Source organism: Rhagoletis zephyria, unplaced genomic scaffold, assembly GCF_001687245.7.
Source record: "Rhagoletis zephyria isolate East Lansing unplaced genomic scaffold, Rhagoletis_zephyria_1.1 Rzeph_scaffold_01025, whole genome shotgun sequence".
Taxonomy (NCBI): domain Eukaryota; kingdom Metazoa; phylum Arthropoda; class Insecta; order Diptera; family Tephritidae; genus Rhagoletis; species Rhagoletis zephyria.
In genome coordinates this window covers 20,958-46,141 of record NW_016158109.1, presented here as the reverse complement: position 1 = coordinate 46,141, position 25,184 = coordinate 20,958, and the positions used below count along the sequence as shown (strand labels likewise).

The following is a 25,184-nucleotide window of genomic DNA, read 5'->3' as shown; positions in this document are numbered from 1 at the left end:
TTGTTAGCGTTACACATGATGTGACATCATATGACAGAACATCACATAATATTACATCACTTGGCATGACATGATATCCTATCACGTCACTTCACATTATATTACATGGCATCTTATCACGTCATCGCACCTCACATCATCTAGGAGAATATGTAGATGAAGAAAAGGATAAAATCAAAGATATAAAAGATAAAAACAAAGATGTAAGCTAGATATGTGACGTAAGTTTCACTTATCCAGTGTGGTCCGGGCGCACTTACTTTTTTTCTCTGTTTCAGGAGCTGTATGTCTTGGTGAAGAATATGACATGCGTTGCAGTGAAGCCTATAGGATATTCAAACGTATAAGACTTTGAATCGCTCCTCGATTGTTAAAAAGCCGCCTCTGTCCAGTAGATTTTTTGTTGGAGTTGATCTGGACTAGGAATGTTAATCCCGGGATCCCGGGATCCCGGATTTTTTAAGGTCTCGAAAATCCCGGGATTCTTGACAAGTAATCCCGGGATTATCGGAATTTGTAATTTGCACTGATGGCAATAATAGAAACTCCTTTTCTTGGCCAGTATTGGCTATATTTCTTTGTTTATTTAATAATTAACATTTTTTTATAAATGTCTAGCTCATTGTACATATAACACCGAGCGATAGTAAATTTTAAACACAAATATCAATACATTCACGAAACCATGGACCAAAAAATATAGTAAAATTGCGTTTTTAGTTTTTCACTCTGACGTCAGTAATTCAAAAATGATTTAAACATTTCAGAAAAATGTGCTTAGAAAAGAAGTATGGGTATAAAATTAATGAGCAAATCCTGTAAAATTTAAACATGTTCAAGTTTCTAGTGCAAAAGGGCTGGTAAATAATGAAAATGTCATTTTAAAATTGTATCCTTGAAATTTCGCAATATTTGTTCGAATTTCGTTCTTCTAACTTTGTCAGCTTAAAAATTACCTATTCGTCCTGGTGAATCCAAAAAATTTAAATTTTTTAAATTCTAAAGAAATTTCCTATTGCATTTGTTACCCATATTTTTATTCTACATTGCATTGAATTTTTTAATAATTTTTGGATTTATACATATCTTTGAAATTACAAAGTCCTTCAAAATAAATCATACGGTCAGAGAGAAAAAATAAAAACGCCACTTTAAATAAAAATGTAGGTTTCAAACCATGGTACAATAATTACAGCTATTGTCTTCCTAGAGAGTTTTGCTTCACATCGAAATTCGTGCTCCCTTATTTTCATTTGGACGCAGTTGAATGTTAATTCTTTTACTTTTATTTGGCTTTGCTTTTTGTTTTCGCTCAATTTAATTTTTATAATTTTTCAAAATAAAAGAAAAATGTTTGAAATTAAGTGAGCTATACAAATTTTTAATTTATTTACCAGCAAATGTTTTTTTTCCGGCTTTTGCAAATTGAATAAGTTCTCTGTAAGATGGTTTGTTAAAAAAAATATGTGAATATATATGGTATATGGGGTATGGAAAAGGGATATTTCCAGCAGTAAACGTTTAAGTGAGGGCAACAATGATATTTTTTAAATAAGGCATACATATCGGAATATGCGCTCTCTGAGAAGACAATACCTGTAATTATTGTACCATGGTTTCAAACCCATTTTTTGGTATATCGTACTGAAACTTCAGCGACACGACACTTCACCGCATAATTTTTAATGTATTTGTGTCAAAACCTTCAAAAAATATGGATGCCAGTGACGCTGATGTAATGTTGATGCCCTGTATTTTTATTTTCCTTGGAAAACTCTTCTCTATTTTTATGATTCTTTACATAAAATTTACTTCGAGTTAAAAATGTAGTACGAAATGTTATGTCCTTCCGCTGGGTATACCGCACCATGAGGCACCAGAACTGCGCGACATTCTTGCCTAGTTGCTCAACTTTGCCTCGCAGCGTCGCGTCGCACAGAGGAGTATTTGCCTAGTAAAACCGGTCAAAATTATTTTATGAGTTTTTCCACTCAGTACCAATTACATAAAACATGAAACTTAATCATAATTAGGGATTTATAGGATAAAAATTACTAATTACACTTATCCTAGGATAATTTTCGGGAAATATTTAGTTATATTCAGCCACCATAAGTCCACAAAAACCTTTTTCAGAAAAAGACACGAACGAAATTCGTTTTTCTAGAACATATTTAGGTCTACGAGTTCGTCCTTTTAGACCGGCTCTTGATTGCAATAACTTCGAAGGAGAAGAAGAACCCGATCCCCCAGTCGATGATGACGGAGGCGATGTTCCCCCGCCTGACTATGACGAGGTACGAATAGCAATAACGCGGCTGAAAAACAACAAAGCTGCTGGAGTTGGCAGCCTGCCAGCTGAGCTATTCAAGTACGGGGTCGAGGAGTTGATAAGGTGTATGCATCAACTCTTTCAGAATATGGTCAGATGAACGCATGCCCGACGACTGGATTTAAGTGTGCTCTGCCCAATCCACAAGAAAGGCGACCCGCAAAGGCGAACGGCAATAACGCAAATTTGTGTTATTTCCCAATTGAATGTGAAATAACACAAATTTGCTTTATTTCATTTCTCGTTGAGCAATAAGACCAACTTTTATACTTGACAATTTGAGTAATAAAGCAAACTAGTGCACATATGTACGTAGTCACCCAGTTACATTTGACAAAAAGTAGTACATGAACAAGTTAAATAGACGGATTTGTAAGTATACAATTTTGAAAGTGCCGGCGTCGCGGCGGTCCGCGTTCGACGTCGCGCTCGCGTCCCCCGCCCCTCCCCTTCTTTCGCAATTATGTACTGGTGGCATTATAACCGTTTAGAAAAAGGAAAAATGATAAAATATCACTAGTTCACTTCTGAAACTGCTTTTTAATGTCCAAGTAATGGGAATTATTGTGTATGGTGTTATTGCATGCTGCATCCCACCCATAGTGGAATTTACCAGGTGCCACTGCTTTATTTGAAAATTTGCCTATAAAATGTGACTATAAGGCAGCCGAATGTCAGAAAATAAAGCGAGAAATCCGTTTTATTACTTCATCTGTTTATTGCGACATGGTTCCATGCAAACATTTTAAGGTTTTCCAGCAATGATTTTAACAACATATTAAAAAGCATGCAGAAAAAATTCATACAAAAGCGCTATGTCCAATATGCGGAGCAGTTTTTAAAGACGATGCTTTTCCTATATTTTGTTAGACTTTTCATAAGTAAAAATATTTTGTGAATATTACTTTCTTCATATGAATTATATCACATTTTTTGTTTAATTCAAGGCCTATCAAACAGGTTTAGAGCATTTGAGCAAAAACAACATTTGCCTGTATTTTGTTGTTGCTTCTGGTATCGAAGGTGCCAAAAACTGTTCTGATTTTTTTCTTCTACATCAAAGCGTGCCATGCGAAATACGAAAAAGGTAAAAAATTTAAATTGAAAAAATGAAAATTGTTGCAACTTTCTTTCTTAGTAAATTGGTTCGCTTCTCGAAGCATTGATCCATCCTGTGCCAGGCCCAGTAATCAGCGGTTGTGCTGCTGAGTTGGGCGAGCTTTCCAAAAGCTGCTATTTAATCGCTGGTTTTGTATGGAAAATGTTTCACATGCAAATAGATTTTAACAATTTAGAATTTTTGTGAGAAGAAATGTAAAATATTTGACATTTTCGAGAACAAATAATTTGAAAAAAATCAAATCAGCTGCTATACTGATATTACCTGTTCAATGTGCCTTGGTTTAATTGTATTTTTGGAATAAACAAAGTTCTTTTTCCTTCTGTCAGTAAACTGTTTTTTTTTTCAAATAGTATAAATAAGCAATGGGAAATAAGGCAAAATTTGTTTTATTTCCACCCTTTGTTGGAAATAAAGCAAAACTCAGATTTTGGTATTATTTCCAATTTATTTATTATTTCCAATTTAAAAGTGAAANAAATAGTATAAATAAGCAATGGGAAATAAGGCAAAATTTGTTTTATTTCCACCCTTTGTTGGAAATAAAGCAAAACTCAGATTTTGGTATTATTTCCAATTTAAAAGTGAAATAAAGCAAATTTTGCGTTATTGCCGATTGTGTTATTTCACCCTTGAAGCTATCATTGCAGGTCTAATATTCTTGCAATGAGTGTTGTTGATGTTGATGTTACGGTTTCATTGCAAAAGAATTTTAGACCTCCAATGATAGCTTCAAAGTTAGTCCTTTTATTAAAATAATCAAAAGGAAAGGTGTGTACAAAATAGACCTAATGAGTAATAAAATTATAGTTTAAAAGAAAACCAATAACACGCTTTTATTACAATAAGAACTAAAAAGAAAAGTAATAATTTATTTATTTAAAGATTCGTCAAATTAGGATGTGAAGTTCCCTAACTTGATGTTATTTAACCTTTTAAACTAGCTTAAAGTAATAAGGCCCACTGAAAGGTTAGTTGCATTTATTTTTTACAGGCATCCCATTGGAAACATAGAGCACCCCATTGGTAGAGGGCTTCGGGTGAACGAATTTGTTGTAACATCAGGAGTTGAAGACTTGCTCTTGCTACTAGTCTCTTAAAATTTCCCCCAATCACGTCGTAAGCAGATTTCCCATGTTAACTTGCAACAAAGTTCAATTCTGCAATTTCCTTGAAGGGATTTTCATTATTTCAGACCTTTGGTAAAGTTAATATCATATATTTATATTGTTTTTGTTTTTTACACACCTTTCCTCTTTCAAAAATATACAATTTCATAAAATTTCAATTTATATTTAACATACTGCTCGAGCGTTAGACGATCTAGAGTCCATACGCATAAGTAGCCCATTACGCCCATTTGGGTACTTAAAGTTGACATTATAGACAATGTTTTTATGTAAAAATAAAAATTTTTAAAAATGCTGTAATCAAAAAAGAAACACAATGAAAAATTTTTACTCACTTTTTTGTTGTTTATACGTTGCACAGTAATGTAAAAAATGTACAATTAAAGCCCATAATAAGACGGAAGAAATATTTTTTTTTTAAATTAAGTTTCGTTAAAAGGTTTCCAAGATACAGCACTTTAAAAAAAGGTATGTATGACGTTTTGTTAAAATTTAAGTTCCGTGTAAATAGGCAACCCTACGTCATATCCTCAAAATATGCTGCACGTATATTCATGTCACCTAGACCTTCAATCTCTTCAACTTTCATCCAAATCCTGAGAGGTCGCGCACAGAGGTGGCCGCGGTGACTGAAATGCCTCAGATGGCAAAATTCCTTGGACACACACGAAATAATGGCAATTTTTTCTTGACCGTTTTCTAAGGAGCTGTATTCTTAGCTTAAATAGGAACATTGACAGTGGTTTAGATAAATGTTTGGGAAAAAATTATGGGGTTTTTTTTTCCAGAGATGTCGCACTAAATGGTTGTAAATCAAACAATGCAAACTCCACATGCATTTATTGTAAAATATGCGCAATAAATATGCAAAAACAGGGATTTTTTGCAAAATATGCAAAACCGTGCATTTACTGCAAAATATGCAAGTGAAATGTTGCGCTCAACCATCGGTCGTAGTTAGTGCATTATTGAACTCAATTTGAATGCCGGATGTGTTCTTGCTGTTAGACATTAACAGGTCTGCACGTTACCGAAGATTTTGTAACCGGAAAATTTTATTACCAAAAAATGTTACCAGTTCTTGTCACCGCGATTCTAGGGACGTTGGTAATGCAGTTAAAATATTCAGCAATTCAGCTATGAAGAATTGTGCAAATTCTGGCATTGCATATTTCACGGGGCAATACTTTGTTACCAGCTTATGAGATGGTAACAAAATTTACCGGTTACAAGAATACACAGAATGCGAAAAGGGTTTAAAAATTGACATGAACTTTATTTACCGGTTACAAACTTTTTAGTACCAGCGCAGAATAGACCTGTAAGAACAAATCATTGGCATATGGTCAAAATTTTGGGAACGAGTGAAGAAAAATATTTATTTGACTCACCCGCCAACTCTTAATATAATTTGTTAATATGCGTACATCTTAAAGCATCTAGAAACAAGTGCCGATTGACATCCAATGTATGCGGTGCGCGCCCATTTCTCTTGTACCTCGCATTTGATCTAAATGGAGACTATAGTCACATATAGCGAGTAACGTCAAAGACCGCATATTTCGGTTTATCGATTTTTCATAAACTTGTATTATCCAAAAGTTAATGTTTTTAGAGTTTCTTTGAACCTTGATCTTTACTAAAATACTTTAGCTTATTTTTTTACTTTGCAGGATTCGCTAAGTTTTCCAAAAAATGTAACGTAAAAGACCACTTAAAACCACATTTATCTTTAAAACAACAAAAGATAGGAATCAAGTATCTGTATATAAAATGTAGCTTTTGAACTTTATTATCAGGATAAATGAAAAACTTTTGGTTTTACACAACGTTTTAGAAATATAAATAAAAATATACTTGCGACTGTAACGTTAAATACAAACGTTTTTACCATATAAACAATGTCTGATTTTATTTTGTTGACTAATCAGTCGGCTAACATCTGCAAACGCTAAAGTTACCGAAAGCGGTAACCCTTGGGAAGTCCGTTTTGTAAGGAAAATATAGGTGCTGAGATGTCATTTACTTNCTGTAAGAACAAATCATTGGCATATGGTCAAAATTTTGGGAACGAGTGAAGAAAAATATTTATTTGACTCACCCGCCAACTCTTAATATAATTTGTTAATATGCGTACATCTTAAAGCATCTAGAAACAAGTGCCGATTGACATCCAATGTATGCGGTGCGCGCTCATTTCTCTTGTACCTCGCATTTGATCTAAATGGAGACTATAGTCACATATAGCGAGTAACGTCAAAGACCGCATATTTCGGTTTATCGATTTTTCATAAACTTGTATTATCCAAAAGTTAATGTTTTTAGAGTTTCTTTGAACCTTGATCTTTATTAAAATACTTTAGCTTATTTTTTTACTTTGCAGGATTCGCTAAGTTTTCCAAAAAATGTAACGTAAAAGACCACTTAAAACCACATTTACCTTTAAAACAACAAAAGATAGGAATCAAGTATCTGTATATAAAATGTAGCTTTTGAACTTTATTATCAGGATAAATGAAAAACTTTTGGTTTTACACAACGTTTTAGAAATATAAATAAAAATATACTTGCGACTGTAACGTTAAATACAAACGTTTTTACCATATAAACAATGTCTGATTTTATTTTGTTGACTAATCAGTCGGCTAACATCTGCAAACGCTATTAGGAATAAAGTTACCGAAAGCGGTAACCCTTGGGAAGTCCGTTTTGTCCATCGAATTGCGCTATTAACGAGGAAAGATTTTATAAAATTACAAATGTTAGGTCCGAGTTTCCAATCCTGCAACTTTTTTAACACGACGTGACCACCAATTTTGTCGAAAGCTTAGTAAAATCGACTGATGACTGAGGTATGGTTTCTTGAAGAAAGGTTTTTAGATTTTTAGTGATCGAGGTAAAGCTGGGCATCCATCATCTGAGGGGATATTTAGAAAAAAACCTTTTTAAAAACTAGTGTTATTTATGTGTAAAAACTCTATTTTTTGAGTTATTTTCAAATCGGCCCAGCTGACGTAAATATAATGAAATTTATAATTCCGATTGGAAATCAGTACAGATTTTTGTTTTGTATAGAGAGTGATGCAACCTAATATACGTTTGTATGTGTATGTACATAGCATGTACGACTGTACGCCTTGATACTCTTATATACTTATTTAATTGAAATATTTTTAAATGGGTAACAAATAGCTATTTAGTAAGAGTTAGAATCATTTTTAAACAGCGATTGGAAGAAATAATTGTGAATAAAATGTACTATTTATTAATTCACACCTAAAAGTAGCAAAGCAATATGTTGGCATTTTGTCAGCAATGCCACTAGTCACGTTCCAATATATGTAGTTGCACTTTCAAGGTCAGTTTGACGGGAAAATGAAGTTATTGTAAACAAACGAGCAAGAAAAAAGTTTAACAGACAACCAGCCTCATCATGTATCTCGAACGATAGGGGACATGAACAATTCGTCTGCAGGCGAATTCGTCTCCGCTTACAATTTTGTAAGTCGAACGATCCCCTTCGTGTAGACTTTACGTTGATTCCGTTGTATTCGTCTAGAACAGCGTTGCTAGAAGAAATATTAAGGTATTTTTATACATTTCCTTTAGAATTTTATTATCTTTAATTTATTTGGTACACTTTATAGAAAATGGGCATCACAGTCAAATGTTATTTACTATTTTTGCCATTCATTTGAGAGATTTTTTGTGTAGTTACTGTTGGAATTAGTGAGCTCTGGAGTGGCGAGTAGTGCGTCAACGAACGTTGGGATGATACCGAATAGGGGTAGCGTCTTGAATTGCGTATCGTTGCTGTACGCACAACGAATAATGCTGGCATGTCAGTCGCTGACAAATTATCAGAGGTAGACGCTGCTGCCTGTGATGCCGAAAGCCTTGAAATTCCACTTGGCGCTGCGGCCTTCGACATATAAGTGATGCGGTCGATGGTGTTTTCGATCTCCGTCAGCCGTGAATGCCGAAAGGGACCCTACCTATCGTATTTATATTACGAATATAGATCTGCTNACTTGGCGCTGCGGCCTTCGACATAGAAGTGATGCGGTCGATGGTGTTTTCGATCTCCGTCAGCCGTGAATGCCGAAAGGGACCCTACCTATCGTATGTATATTACGAATATAGATCTGCTTTTGGTGCAGCTTTTGAGGTCAGCCCATGTCTGAAGAAAAATTAACAAATCATATTTTTGGTTATGTTGCTAGAATATTCAGAATTTTTGCTACCAAGTGTAAGCTTACCTTCTTCCATTATCCCGTCCCAACGCTTCTGAACCCTGGCTCTGTCAGAACCAAACACTGGTACTCCTCTCGCCAGATCCGGATTTTGGTCCATCGCTTGAATCAGCACCTCAAATTGTATTGTTGTGGGTTTTTAATTGATGAAAACATAAATTGTTATTTTTTGTTATATTGATTACATTTATTTTGTTTGAAATTTATAAATTTTTCACTGTATTTACTTATTTTGACTGAACGATCCATCTCGACGATCACTTATAACCTTTCGTTTGTTTTTAACGTTTATCGTCTCTCCCTCGTCTCCTTTTCGTGTTAGAAAATTCCAAACTAGACGAAAACAACGTAACGATCAGCTGTTTTCGTGTTGCCAGACGAAAACGAATTACAAAGTACCAAGTAACGAACGATTCGTGTGGCAGACGAAACGAACGTTCGTTTCGAGATACATGATGAGGCTCAACATAAAAATGAAGAAGTGCTAAAAAGTAGCAATACGAATATGACGAATAACCAACAAATAACAAAATTCGCACTTTAATTGCAAAGAAAATTTCCAAAAAACCAAACCAAAGGTTTTCAAGTGTACATTAGAACTGGTCAGTCCCCATCATGCCCCGAGCAAGGACAAAAACTGCAGTCAAACATTGTATTTGAACAGGTATTATAGTATGCATTGGATTTTGACCCCTTATGATGAAAGAATTGTGTGCACTTAAGGATTTAAGTTTTCAACTAACTAATATGAAACGTACGTTTTATGTCAAGTCCTATTTACATATTAACCGCTTTTGTGCTAAAACTGTATTTTTTTAGATTTTGAATGCTAATTTTTTGAAACGTCGAAAACTAAAAAATTACTCTAGCAAGAATTCTGGTTTCTTTGTATTTTTGAAGTGTCAGCGATTAGTGTTAATAATTTTACAAATTTTTTCATCTTTTTAATTTTCTGTAATCATGACAATCCATTGTCAGACAGTGAAAATCCATACAGCAGTCAGAATGGATTAGTTCTCGGCATGAACGCCTTCTTTAGCAAAGGCAACTAGTTTAGTAGATTGTAATTGAAATACTTATGAGATGGTAACAAAATTAATACTTAACTGTAATACTGTAATACTTAACTGTACTTAAATTGCTGCTGTAATACTTATCTGCATGATTGTTATATGTTGATGAAAGATATATTTTTGTACAAGAATTCAATGTAAAGCTGATTTAGCACAATAACCAATGTCAATGACACTTCTTTTTGAATCCTATAATAAACTTTCAAAAATTGTATACAACTTGTTTCTCATTTTTTCTNTTGTAATTGAAATACTTAACTTACTTAACTGTACTTAATACTTAACTGTAATACTGTAATACTTAACTGTACTTAAATTGCTGCTGTAATACTTATCTGCATGATTGTTATATGTTGATGAAAGATATATTTTTGTACAAGAATTCAATGTAAAGCTGATTTAGCACAATAACCAATGTCAATGACACTTCTTTTTGAATCCTATAATAAACTTTCAAAAATTGTATACAACTTGTTTCTCATTTTTTCTAAAATACAAAATAATGAACCTTCGATTATCCAAAAAATTAGCAAAAACTCGGAATTCCGTTTTTTCTACAGGATTTTTTTCCTTATTTTGTCCATAATACCCTTCACTCCCCTAATTAGATATAGTTTCGCAAAATTATTCAATTCATCATGCATGTGCCCTTGCTTCCATACACAATTTTTTTCTTTTTTTTGAGGTGCTACCCCTGAAATGGTTGCATATAAGGAGAAAATATTTCTTCTTTAAAGGAACAATGTTTTATGTTTTTATACAATAGTGACCGTGCAAAGGCCGCTAATAAGGTGGCTAGCCAAAGGCAGCACTGATGCAAAGTGATACTGTCGTTACCTCAACTTCGATACGTTTGTGGCACGGGTTAGACTTGATTAATTGGACCAAAATTTTCAGGAAATTGCTTTTTCAGGGCGTAGCAAATTTCCGATTTTCAACAATAAGGGCAGGCATGGGCGGAAAACGAGCACACAATGGGCTAGCTTATTTCAATATTTATCGCAATCTCGATGTTAATGTTGACTCAGTACTAAAAAAATGNAATGACACTTCTTTTTGAATCCTATAATAAACTTTCAAAAATTGTATACAACTTGTTTCTCATTTTTTCTAAAATACAAAATAATGAACCTTCGATTATCCAAAAAATTAGCAAAAACTAGGAATTCCGTTTTTTCTACAGGATTTTTTTCCTTATGTTGTCCATAATACCCTTCACTCCCCTAATTAGATATAGTTTCGCAAAATAATTCAATTCATCATGCATGTGCCCTTGCTTCCATACACAATTTTTTTTTTTTTTTTGAGGTGCTACCCCTGAAATGGTTGCATATAAGGAGAAAATATTTCTTCTTTAAAGGAACAATGTTTTATGTTTTTATACAATAGTGACCGTGCAAAGGCCGCTAATAAGGTGGCTAGCCAAAGGCAGCACTGATGCAAAGTGATACTGTCGTTACCTCAACTTCGATACGTTTGTGGCACGGGTTAGACTTGATTAATTGGACCAAAATTTTCAGGAAATTGCTTTTTCAGGGCGTAGCAAATTTCGGATTTTCAACAATAAGGGCAGGCATGGGCGGAAAACGAGCACACAATGGGCTAGCTTATTTCAATATTCATCGCAATCTGGATGTTAATGTTGACTCAGTACTAAAAAAATTTTTACCTGTTTCTCGGTGAATTCTATTATTAAAAGCCGAAAAATTTAGTAAATAACGCATCATGTGACCTTTCTTTGAATTGTGCTGACATATATCCACTACTAAATACAATATGCTGAATACTCGTTACGAATGACTTTACATAAATCTGACAATCCATATCATGATTATCAAAATGATAAAAAATTATAAAATTATTAGTACCAACAGCTGACACCTCGAAAATACAAATAAGCCACAATACTCGCTAGTGTAGTTTTTAAATTTTTTACGTTTCAAAAAATAAATAATAAGCATTGGAAGTCTAAAAAAATACATTTTCAGTACAAAATCGTTTAATGTGCAAATATAGAAATTGACATAAAACGTACGTTTCATTAGTTGAAAACTGAAATCCTTAAGTGCGCGCAATCCTCTCAACGTAAGAGGTCAAAATCCAAGCATACTACATATAATTCATATAATGCATACATATAGTTCGAAAACGCTCTATCTCAGAAAATTTTTCAACAACGCCATGTTTCAGAATTTCGTTCAAAAACGCCCTATTCTCAAACGAAAATATATTGAAAATGTACTAAGCTAGGGCGTTTTTGAACCGAGTTCTGAGATGGGACGTTTTTCAATCAAATTCTAAAACAGGGCGTTCTTCAACCAAATTCTGAAATAGGGCGTTGTTGAAAAATTTTCTGAGATAGGGGATTTTCGAACTGGCTGCCGAGACAGGTCGATCTTCCACTCAGCCATCGATATCTTTTCACAATATTTGACTGTAATTTTTTAATTGCAAGGAAAAACAATGTTGGCACCATTGAGCTACCTCAATAAAGAAGTTTTACAGAGATATTAAAATATTTTTTTACCACTACTATTGTAAACTAAATGATAGCAAATTTGTATGGATATTTCCTTCCAACAGGAGGTAGCGGGAGGGGGATTTAACCCCGAACCCCCTAATCCCCTCTTGCGGATGGGCCTGGTATACATGTCTATGAACACTCCTCATCATTTGAATATCACACCCTTTCAATCCTTAGAGTTTACAGTTTTCGTTTTTTTTATTTAATATTCGTTATATTTGACAAAAATATAGCATATTATACGTGTAAATCCGATTTTAAAATTTCATACAAATTAAAAAAAAAATCAACAAAGAGATGGGATATCCTAATGACTTGCAGTGGAGAAGTTAATAATACTCTAGAAAATTTTCGGATATGCAGTTTTGTAACCCATTCAATTTTAGTACAATAAAAGGCAAGTTTCAAGTGGCTAAATAGTGGTAAAATAGCGTTGATTTTTTACTTTTTTTTCTTCCCTATAAACATTTTATCGAGCATACCTTGTATCGAAGAAAGTGCGCAGCAATGGATGCAGTGCTACCGTTATGCGACTAAAGGGGCAATTTTACCCTTTTCAAGTGCCAATACCCTTTGACCCGGCTTTTTGAAAATTTTGGATATTTCTACCCTTTTCCAAAATTATGTGCGACTTTTGCCCCTTTTCAGAGAAATGTTAGCATGGTTCTGCTATTAAAAAATGTTTCTTCCTAAAAGTACTAAAAAATGCATCACTTAAATCCTAGCAGCAACTAGATTTATGTGTATGTTTGCCACCCTGTTTCATGCAACGCTTGTCCCGCTATTTTCTTTTTAAATTAAACAGATTTACCGCCCAATTCTTAATACTCCCGGGGAGTTTGTTCTCCGGAAATTCGTTTCTCCCCATAAATAAATCCTCCAATAAAAGGAAATTCGAACTTCGAAAAAGCTGTTTGAAACTTTTTTGAGAGCTCAACTCTGCCATTTAATATAAAAAATCCTCAGGAAATTTTTATTCATGATAGGAGGAAAGGGAAAAGAGAGAAAACTCTCAGAGAGTTTCTGTTCAGAATCGGCCTGTTATTCTTTTGCTAGTAAAGAAAAGCAATGACCCCTTTTTTGCGACTTTCTGAAAATTATCAGCGGCAACACTGAATGGATGTACACATAGAATATGCTATATTTTTATAAATAATTAATGAATATTAAATAAACAAAAGGAAAACTATAATTACAAAGGATTAAAAGGGTGCGCTATTCAAATGACGAGGGTACTTGCCTTGAATTTTACTAAAATAAACATACACATAGGAATAGCAACTAATCTTTCCAATAAATATGTACGTCTATAATACATTTATGCGCATACGTACATATATACATTTGATTGTGTATGAATCGTATTAGTTCTAAAACCGTCGCTCAACACCTCACAACAACTTCTGATCAAAATACCAACGATTTGTAACCCACAAAAAGTGCGTATTTTATTTTCCACCATATCCCTTCTCCGTCTGCCTCTTCGTTTATCTAAGCAACCTTCGTGACTCCATGCAACATTTCATTATTTCAATCAAGTTTTCAAGTAATGCAACACCTTTTGCAAGTGCTGCAATCAAATTTTGAAGGTCATTCAGCGAACTTTACCCAGTTTTGGCGGTGCTACCACAAAACGCTATAAATGGCTGGCCTAAGCATCTCAAGTGCACTTAGAATTGCAGCCTCAGCCCCAGTCACAGTCAGTGCCACAGTAATTGACTACTACATATGTATATATGTATGCATGTACAACAACATCACCAGCTGCACCAAGTTGCATAAAAATAAATAAGTAAATACGTAAATACCCACGACCATGCCTTCAAGCAACAATCAAGATCCAAAAAACGAATAAAAATTGTTTAGAATTGTCGGCGTGCTGACTACGTCGACCGAGAACCCGCCGCTGTAGCGTCGTAACCAGTGTTGCCAAACATGGGCTTTTCCTACCAAAACTGGTAGGTTTTTTTCCATTTGGTATGTTAGATTGGATTTTGGTAGGTTCCGCGACAATAATAGTTATTTGCGAAAAATATAAAATATGTATCTTAAAACACTTTCGTAACTTTGTTTACATGAATATTTCACCGGTGAAGTCCACCATTGTCCACCTGGCAGAGACTTTATTGTAAAACTTGAGGAATATCACCAAAACTAACCTATTGATCTTTCAATATGGTAGTAAGACCCGTTGTCACATATGCGGCACTGGCCTGGTGACTAAAAGCTACGCAAGTAAAGGAGGTTTTCACCTTTAGCAAGCTGTACCGACTGGTCCGCGTGGCCATTACAGGAGCTATGGGCACCTGTTTAACGGATGCCATTGGTGTCATTACAGGCGTTTTTCTTTTGTCTATCCTGTTTGAAAGAGGCCTGCAGGAGCGCCCTACGACTACCTAGTATGATCAGCAAGAAAATTTGGGATCTTCCAGGCCATTTGGAGGTTCTAAAGCCATTACTGGATAATCCCGAGTTATCTTTCTATAAACCCTACAAGATCAGAATTCCTGTAAGGGACTACCGACGGATCAAAGATGAATGAAGAGAGTACTTGGGCAGGCGTATTTGGACCAAAATTCCAGAAAGTCTGCCAATTTACGCATACCCAACTATATTCCAGGCGAAAGTCTTCGCAATCCTGGTCTGTGTAGAAGGACAAATGGGGCCAAATTAAATATTATGTCGGATATTCAGGCAGGTTAAACGCTTTAGACTCTTTTAAACCGGCATCAGGCTTGTGGATATCTGTAAAACTGTTTTGAACCACTTGGAAGCCAACTATAATGTAACACTGTGTGGGGTTCCGGGACATGAAGGGTTTGAAGGCAACGAAAGCTGACTGTCTCGCAATGCGTGGAGCCCAAACGCACTTGCATGGTCCCTAGCCTTTAGTGAGCTGGTGGAGGAAACTGCAGAGCATATTCTATGTGACTGCCCACCTATCATAAATACCAGACTGATACACTTTGGGGAAGGATTGTCTTCATCCAAAATTTTATTTAAACAAGACACCCTCCAGATTGCCTAACTTTTGAAAGAGAATAAGGTTGGAATGATTACAATTAGGGTTAAGAACAATAGATCTTCTAAGGTCGCAGCGCGTGTATCCCAGACGTAATAATAATAATATAGTCGATGTTTTTGCAAAACCGCCCATCGCCCAATTGCAAAACCGCCTATCTTACGGCACTCACATTTTACGGGAGAGCGAAAAAACAGTTCATTCTTTGAAGGCGTTGCCTTGTTAGGCGATATCTTCTCTTGCTATTATTTTACAAATCTGTTGTTTTAATAACGCTTTAATGATTTTTATGCAGAAATCTCGATGCCTTGTCATTAAAAAAATATTAAAAACTTAAATAAAATTTTGGTAGGTTTTGGTTGATTTTGGTAGGAAGTTTTGGTAGGAAAAAAAATTTGTCTGTGGCAACACTGGTCGTAACATTGACCAAAACCAAAGTCTAAAATACAAACCATGATTGTGGCTAACATGACAGCGGCTTAATAACTGACATAACTTCTATGTATGTGTATTGAAATCCAAAAGAACAACAATCAGTGGTTTAGTGCACCGCAACCGAAAGTATTAAGAATTTTGAGATTTAACTGGCTTCGCACTTTTAGTTACATATATTGGTATGTATGTACATTAGACTGCCCAAGAATATATGGGAAAAAAATTTTGCAAAATTTTATATGGAAAAAAATTTTTTGCAAATTTTGATATTCATACACACTATATTTATGCTTTTTAGTCTAAATAGCATATATATGAAGTTTTATGGTTGTAAGATAACGATAACCCTTGCCGACTGTTTGTTGAAGTTTTAGTTAATAACTTGAATTAAGGCTACCAAATCGTCCATGAAAACTTCGGAAATGCGAAAAATTCGATTTGTTTCCCATATTTGAACGCATTTCCAGAAAAACTGCATCTTTAAAGTTTTAATATTACTTTAGGATTGCTCCCAAGGACATCTTTGTAATTTTTATTCTTCAATATCCTTATATACATTTATAGGATTTAAATTAAACTAAGATTCTTCAAATGCATTCAAAATTAAAAATCTTCAAGGAAAATATTTTTAAAGGACATTTTTGACATGACATGTTACAAAAGGTTAATTGAAAGCACAAGTTATAATTAATCTTGCTTTGATTTTTTTTTTTAATTGATACCCATTTATCCATATTTTATGTAAACTTTTAGAAACATATTATAATTTATGGTCCTTTGGAAAAATCCTGACTACCTAGTAAAAAACTAAAAACGCAGATTTACTAAATCCCTGCAGTGAAACCCCAAACTAATCAGGAAAAATACTAGTATCATTCTCCACGTTGAGTTTTCAAAACTTTTGTTCTCGCCTTGTTCTCTAGCAGGACGTTCCCCAGACTTTAGCTCTTTTTTTTCTTTTATGTTTTATTTTTCAGCTCACCCTGGTGTTGATTTTTGTAAAGTAGTTGCTTATTATCATAATAGTATATACATGGCGTATGAGTGATTTTATAAAAACTAAATTATTACTATTGATTTTTGTAAGCTCCCTACTTAATACTTCTACAATCGTAAAATTATTGCTACTACCTTTAGATACGAATATATATTACTAGCGGACCCGGCGAACTTCGTCCCGCCCAAAATTAGATTTTTAGTTTAAACATTTTGGTCCAATATTTTCTCCAAAAGTCCACGTTTACGATTTCCATTGGCACATTCATCAGGTAAAATTTTTGGTTTGGTGGTCGTTTGCCGCCTTAAATAACCTAACGAAAGTGTTATGTTCATGAAGAAGTTCCCTGGCGGCACAATGATCCGGAGCTATAGTGCATCTGCCCTAGAAACTTTATCATATAGTTGGTGGCAATTTCAAAATGGGTGCGTATCATTGTTAAACAGAAATCCTATATATATATGTACATTAGACTGCATCAATCCCCATACAAAAAAAAATCGGTACTGTTTCTCCATTGGAATTATAAAATCTATTATATTTTAAGACGCCCACCAAAATATTTCGGAAAAATATTGAGATTTAGGCGAGCTGGCCCGATTTGAAAATACCTTCAAAAATGGAGTTTTTAATGAATAAAAATAGTTTCTTAAAGATGTTTTTGGAAAAAGTCCCCTCAAATGACAAAACGGTCTAAGCTTAAAAAATTTACATAAAAATATTTAAACAAATAAAAAAAAATTTTAACGGAATCGTAATAATCAGATTTTTGGTGCTGTTTTTTTAACTTTTTTAAAGATTGGTATAAGGAAAACTTGAATAACTGAACTCTTCCGATTTAGACTTATGAGGAATCATTGGATAGGTATTTTATCAGGATTTTTATTCCTTTGCTAATAAGCTCATTCAAAGGATGCAAAAGAAAGGTAGGATGAACGAACATCATTCAAAGTTGAATTAAGATGTGTTGGTATTTGAAAAAAGATAATGGGATACGAATGACTTTTTTTGCACATAAATAAAAATATTGGGAAAATACCTTTCTACCGAGATCCCATAAGTTTAAATCAGAATAGTTTTGGACCAGTTATTTAAGTTTTTCGTAAATCAATCTGTGAAAAAAGTAAAAAAACAGCATCAAAAATCTCATTATTACGATTCCGTTGAAAATATTTTTTAATATTTTTATGCAGATTTTTTAAGCCTAATCTGTTTAGTCATCTGAAGGGACTTTTTTCAAAAAGTTCTTTAAGAAACTATTTTTATTCATAAAAAACTCCATTTTTGGAGGTATTTTCAAATCGGTCCAGCTCACTTAAATCTTAATATTTTTTCGAAATATTTTGGTGGACGTCTTAAAATATAATAAATTTTGTAATCCCGGCGGAAAAACTGCAACTTTTTTTGGTGATGCAGTCTAATGTACATACACAGACTTATTTCAGATGAAATACCTTAAAATCTAGTTTAATGAAAACAATTTAAGTGAAAAATGATTTTTTTCTGTCAGGTTCCATATTAAATTCAAGTAAAAAAATAAATTTTTATTAAATTGCTTTCATGAAACTGGCTTTTAAGGTATTTCGACAGGTGGTAATTTGAGATTTACCACTGCACAACTCAACCCTGGTGTCTCCGAATGAAGCTTTAACGCATAATAATGTTGGCAAATCTCATCCATTGGGCCAATCGTAGCTCAATGGTTCAATAGGTCGATTTAGTCTGACATTCACGGCACCTTTTCTTTCTTGTCGATTTTTAGTAATAACTCGACCGCAGCACCACCTAGCAGCTCTTTTTTGCAATTGGACTGCCTTTACCGTTTCCAATACATGTTTTGAATATTCGCCAAATCGGATTGTAAAAAAGATTTTTAGTAATAACTTAACTACAGCGCCAACTTTGTTAAAATCCCTCCAGCCGTATAGGATTTCACTCACAAAAATGCCTACAAAAGAATAGTATAAACATTNTTTTTGCAATTGGACTGCCTTTACCGTTTCCAATACATGTTTTGAATATTCGCCAAATCGGATTGTAAAAAAGATTTTTAGTAATAACTTAACTACAGCGCCAACTTTGTTAAAATCCCTCCAGCCGTATAGGATTTCACTCACAAAAATGCCTACAAAAGAATAATATAAACATTCATATTCAAAGATAAGTAAAAGTCAGTACGTTTGTACTTTGCCATGCCCTCTTTTCAAAGAGCCCTTTTTTTCTCCATGAGTATGGGATTGAATTCATATATCTCCATACGAAGTTCCAGTACTATACCATGAACACTTCCAGAGATATGCAGTATGAAATGCGGCTTGTATGGTAAATGCCACGCCCCCTTTTTCAATAGCTCCATATTTTCTCCACGACTATGCGATTATTTTCATATATGTATATCCACACCAAGTTCCAGTACTCTACCAAGAACAATTCTAGAGATATGCAATAAGAAAAATTCGACTTGTATAGGAGTTGCCACGCCGGTATAAAGTTCCAGTACTCTACCATAAACACTTCCAGAAATAAAATTCGGTTTATATGGGAGGTGGCATGCCCCTTTTCAAATAGTCCGAATTTTTATTCATAAGTATACGATTGAATTCATACATGTATCTCCATACCCAGCTCCAGTGCTGTACCATGAATACTTCCAGAGATATGCAGTATGAAAATGAATTCGTATTGTATGGGAGTACGCGATTGATGTCATATACTAGTACCTCCATACCAAGTTCCAGTACTCTGCCATGAAGATTCCAGGGATATACAGTACGAACAGCTCGGTTGCATATGAGGTGCCACGCCCCTTTCCAATAACTTCAATTTTTCTCCACGAGTATTTGATTGTTTTCATACATTTTCGTACCAAGTTCAAAAATTTTACCATGAACGCTTCCAGAAATATGCAGTATGAAATATTCGGGTTGTATGGGAGATACCACGCCCTCTTTTTCAATAGCTCCAATTTTTCAGCAAGCATATGGGATTGATCTTATATATCTCCATACCAAGTTCCAGAACTCTACCATGAACATTTCCAGAGATATGGAGTATGAAAAATTCGGTTTGTATGAGAGGTTCCACGCCCCTTTTGTATATCGAGATTTTTGTTAGCCGATAACCATCCTTTGAACGTCTGCAGCAGGTGTCCGAAATTTCAACAAAATCGGTTCAGCCGTTCTCGAGCCTTGCGATATACATAGAATCTACATACATATGTCATAGATGGATAAGAGTTGGTGCTTTTAAAAAAACATAGCTGCAGGGTTTTTATGTGTAATTATATACATACATATGTATGTACATAAATATGTACATAATATGCACATTAGGGGTATTCTATTTTTGTAACCTATGTTTTACATGCCCGTACACGATGAGAAACATTAAAAAAATGATAACTGCGTTTTTAGTTTTTTTTTTATTCAAAAAAGTACACGCACCAAACGATTTTAAAATTTATATGCGCATATACACACAAACATGTACAAATACATTGGCCATATATGTATTGGTGTTGACCGCTTTGCTATTTGTTTTCGTTTGCATTTGTTTTGTTATACTTATTAATTATTTAATTTATTAGTTATTTAATTTGACATTAGAAGAAATAAATTTCAAATTTAAGGTTCTTTCATTTTTACAAAATGAATATAAATCTTTCACTTCTTTAATGGCTCGTTCGGCACATATATTAGACCGTTTTAAATTTGGAATGGCTGAATCTTCCTTCACCCAGTGTTTTTTTAAACATTGATGGGCAGTTTTGAACGGCTTCACAGATTCTTCCAAGCATTCAAAATTATTGTTGCGAAAACGTTGGTCGGAAAACCATACTTCGTACCAAGCACTGCATATAAATTGACAAACTTGTAAAAGTTTTGCTCTGTGATTGGGAAGGAGTATAAATGTGAGCAATGCAAGAATAGCTCTGGAGTTCCAACGGGCGTTACTGAGCGATGGTAAAACTCGAAAGTTAATGTATGGAAAAACGTTATGTTTTTGATAATACTTAAAGTATTGTCCAAGTTCATACAAATACTGCATGTCATCGCGCCATTTGATATTAGGAATTTTCATTTTTTCGCCGCTTTGTTTGAAGTTTTGTTTCAGATTTTGAAAATCAGTTATTAAATCTGAAAATATTTCGTAGGGAATATGTGGTGATATTGCTTTTGCGACAAGTAATTCATTCATTACATGCTTCAGAATTAAATCCAAAACATGGTGTTGGCAACCAACATATTGTGGCGGTGTCAAACATTTTTCTTCAAAGCATGATTGTAGATAATGAACAATTCCATTTTTTTTCCCGGTATTCACATTTGTTGTATCACATACAATCATTTTAATTGAGTTCCACAAATAAAATCGGTCTAGAATTTCCTTTATGCCTGTAAATGTAAGTAGAGTTAGAAATGTATATTTTTATATATAAATTTATATTATATTTATATTATAAAATCTTAATTTTTATTTCTTACCTTCAAATATTGTGACACTTTTCCCATTCTCAAGCACAATTACCGCTACTCGCACTTCTTTAGTTTCATTTGACAATACCACTACCTGCGCTTCCTTTTTTCCAAATTTTTTGCCGTCAAAATGAAGACACCAATTCTCTTTTTGTAACGTTGTCATATATTTTGCTTCCAATCGCTCGGCTGATTTCATTGAGGCTTTATATACGGCAGATTGTGAGGGTGCAGGAATATCAATGCCTGATTTCACTAATATTTCACATACTTTAGTTGTTTTTTTGCTACTCAAACTTGTTTTCTCTATCATGTCTACTGCGATCTTTGTTTGACACTTGACTTTTCTAAGTCTTTTTGTAGGTGTTTCAGGGTGATACAATTCATTATCTCCTTCCAGGGACGATATTGTTGTATCAGATTCACTTGCATTTATAACACTTTTCTTTTGTACGGTGACTGGTTTAAGTAAAGAAATTTTTGATGGATGAATATTTGTTTTCTTTTCAGTGGTGTATCCAACATCTCCATTGGAATTTTGTTGAAGTGCATACAACTTTTTGTCCTCAACACTCAGCCAAATGCCATTTGGATTGGTTATATCAAACAATTGTCCAAAAACTACAAAAACTTTTCCATTAGGTCGCTTTAAAAACTTCGAATAATTTTTTAAGAGATTTTCTACTTTTCTTTCAATTGAAGTTTTAGCTATACTGGGAAAGTTTAATTTTGTCCATAAATCCAGCAATTCGTCGGCAATAATTTTAAATCTTGCTTTTTTACTTTTTTCGACGTTTGCCAATGAGTTATATCTACCTATTATAACAGTCTTCTTAGGTATTCTGCAAAATGCGTTCAAATTTTTATCAACCTGTTTTATTTCTTGCCGTCTATTTTTGTTTTTCTCGAAGCGAATCAAAGAGTTTTCCCATCGTTGCGAATTTCTTGAAATTGCATTAGAACTTTTCTTGAAACTCATTTTTTTCCACTGTTTAAAAATGTTAATTGTTTATGATCAGAGAGCACAAAAAAAGTAAACTGCTTGAATCAATTCAGAAAGAAAATAAAGGCAGAGAAGTACTCAGTTCTGCCTTCAAAATAGCGGTAAATATTTACCACAACCAAGGCGAATTCATAACATGGTGATAGCATGTGAACAGCTGATTGCTTGTTCTTCCGCTTAAAACAACAAAAGAAAATAAGAATAAGAACTAGAAAGCAAACGAAAACAAATAGCCAAGCGGTCAACAGCAATACATATATGGCCAATGTATTTGTACATGTTTGTGTGTATATGCGCATATAAATTTTAAAATCGTTTGGTGCCTGTACTTTTTTGAATAAAAAAAAAACTAAAAACGCAGTTATCATTTTTTTAATGTTTCTCATCGTGTACGGGCATGTAAATTAAAAAAAAAAAAAAAACCCAAAACAGAATACCCCTAATGCATATACAAATGTAGGTGCTAACAGCAATGTTAGTTGTTCCTGGCGACGTAAACGACTCTACATACATAATTACCCACATTATTTCCAAAATTTAATATTTTAGGCAAAACATATTTTTTTTCTTCATACATTTATTTTTACCGGCAAAACTGTTGATTATATAGAAAAACGTTATATGAACAGAATAAAGCGAAACGCCGGGACACGTATAACTTGTTTTTGACCGATATAACATTTCCCGTTGGTTTCATCCCATCCCGATTTTGACTGTCGCATAGTGTAATCATAATTTTTATTAATTAAAGCACGTTTTTTTGGATTAGCGTTTAGTGTTTAAATACCAATATTAGCACCTTTTTAATGATTAATAATTAATTAAAAGTTGTTAATTAATTCATTAATTTTAATTACATGATTATTTGGTATTTTTAATCATTTTCAATTATTTTTGACTGTTGTTAATTACACGATTAATATAATTATTTGATTAATTTCAATTATCAATCAACAAACCACACTATAGACAAAAATTAAAAATTTTCAATAACTGCATGAATTATTTATTTATTTTGTTATTATCCAAATCTCAAATTTTAAGCGTTAACTATTTCTTTTATAAAATGTTAAAAAGAAAGGACAGGAAAAGGATGTGCAAAGTTAATAAATCTAATTTAATTTAATGAAAACTTTTATTTTTATTTAAGTTCACTCGAAAGTTAACCAAGGTATTTATTTTATTTTTAACTAAAGTGTTTTTTTGCATATTTAATATTAAAAAAAGGTAAAAAATATAGTGTTCATTGTACCTGAAAGATTTTACTTTTAGTAACATTTAATGAAAAATTCATTTCATTCATTCAATTTATGTTCGAAAGTTTGAAACATTTTTGTATTTATTTATTATTCCTTTTAATTAATACTCAAAAAAATTAACACTAATTATTGGCAAATCTAAGGCTGCTAAATAAAAATGTGTAATATATTAAAGTGTACTTTATCAAACGTTTTTTATTGTATATTCATGAATTCATTTTATTTTTTGACTCCCAAAGTAGTTTTTTCGGCCCATAATTGGACTGGGATTTTTATGCCTATTTTGAGCTAGCTTCATGCTGACGGAAATCTGACAATTTCCATCTCGTAGGACATCCCCATGTTAAAAATACCAGTTGATTGCATGGAAAAAAGATAGTTGGCTGACTAGCTGGGCATGCGGTTCATACTAGTTGTGAGGTAGTTTACAACTGGTACATTTGACTACAGGGATATTATGCCCTGATACTGTAGCGAGTATAGTAATACCGCCATATAAAAAGTAAAATGGTAAGTTAACAAAACACGCAAACTGCAAAAACTTGGACTGCAAGTAGGCATGGGTTGCCGTGGTCCGAATTGCATACAATTTTATTCGGATAATTTTTTAAGGCAAAACCGATAAAATGAGGGGGTGTGCGTTAAAAAAAAACACTTTGATTTTTTGGGATAGTCTAAAGTACATATATTTGGCTACAGCAATGAAGTTGCATTAAATGATACAAACTACAAATTTGTTGAACTTCGTTACACAAGTGTTTCAGTATGAGTAGATATCTACATATGTACGTTTGTGTGTATGTACAATGGTCCGGGGCGATTTGTATAGCATACAATTTTTCGATACCGGCCCGTCGGTATGAAGATTCCTCTTGTTATTACGAACAAAAAATTCTTATACATAAATAAACACATACATAGGTCTAAAATGTATTTTGATGTTCCCAAATTTGATTTTAAGGGAACATGTTTGATTTATAAAAGTGTTACCGGTTTACATACCGATCACATAGCAGTGAAAATCACTTAGATTGGTGCCATATAAAGTATATCTTCCATACCTCTGATTGTTTAGATGCGATTTTTTATATAAGTATGTAACTCCTCTATCGATGTATGCAGATGTATTCAAAAGCAGTAATCTGTCAAAGTAAAATTTGCAGATGTTCATGAAAGGTATGAAGCCTTCGGCATAGCCGAAGACAGCGCTGCTCTTACTTGTTTTACGTTGCTTTCAGTTAGTTTTTGTTGACTTTTTAATAAAATTCAACTCTAAAAATTTAAATTAACTTATAGTAAAATAAAAAATGGGATATAAAATAAAGCAAATGAAAATAAAATAAAGTAAAATTAAATATATTAATCAAACAAAATTAAACAAAAATATAAAATGAATTATAAAAACAAAAAATTTTTTCGCAATCGCTCCAACAGAGGATCGAACCTGGCAACTACGGGTTTGTAGCCCGCAACGCGAAACTCGCCCGCTTTGTTTGCTTACTTGTACAAAAGACAAAAGCTGGCCGTTTTTACCAGTGTTGTAATCGGAAATTTCCCGAAT

The 25,184-nt window shown here is 33.5% G+C and overlaps 2 protein-coding genes across 3 annotated transcripts in view; one reads left to right on the top strand and one right to left on the bottom strand.

Annotated features, from left to right (window-relative positions):
- LOC108362495 (uncharacterized) overlaps window positions 1-25,184 on the top strand; it is a 160,384-nt gene that overhangs the window by 116,159 nt on the left and 19,041 nt on the right. The window lies entirely within an intron of this gene.
- On the bottom strand, window positions 20,224-22,533 carry LOC108362494 (uncharacterized). 2 transcript variants are annotated; one of them, XM_017615503.1, is made up of 3 exons: window positions 21,371-22,533; window positions 20,923-21,280; window positions 20,224-20,854 (listed from the first exon to the last, which is right to left on the bottom strand). In XM_017615503.1, exons 1-3 carry the CDS (start codon window positions 22,338-22,340, stop codon window positions 20,836-20,838), a joined length of 1,347 nt encoding a protein of 448 aa, XP_017470992.1. In that variant the 5' UTR covers window positions 22,341-22,533; the 3' UTR covers window positions 20,224-20,835. The 2 variants fall into 2 exon arrangements, with proteins under 2 accessions (XP_017470992.1, XP_017470991.1); XM_017615502.1 differs by having other exon boundaries at window positions 20,224-21,280.

What these genes read in the sequence shown, in the direction of transcription:
- LOC108362494 (XM_017615502.1), bottom strand. Translation starts at nt 22,340, where the DNA reads ATGAGTTTCAAGAAAAGTTCTAATGCAATTTCAAGAAATTCGCAACGA. An exon ending in AAGTGTCACAATATTTGAAG is followed by an intron (nt 21,281 to 21,370) that starts GTAAGAAATAAA and finishes TTACATTTACAG; the next exon opens with GCATAAAGGAAATTCTAGAC.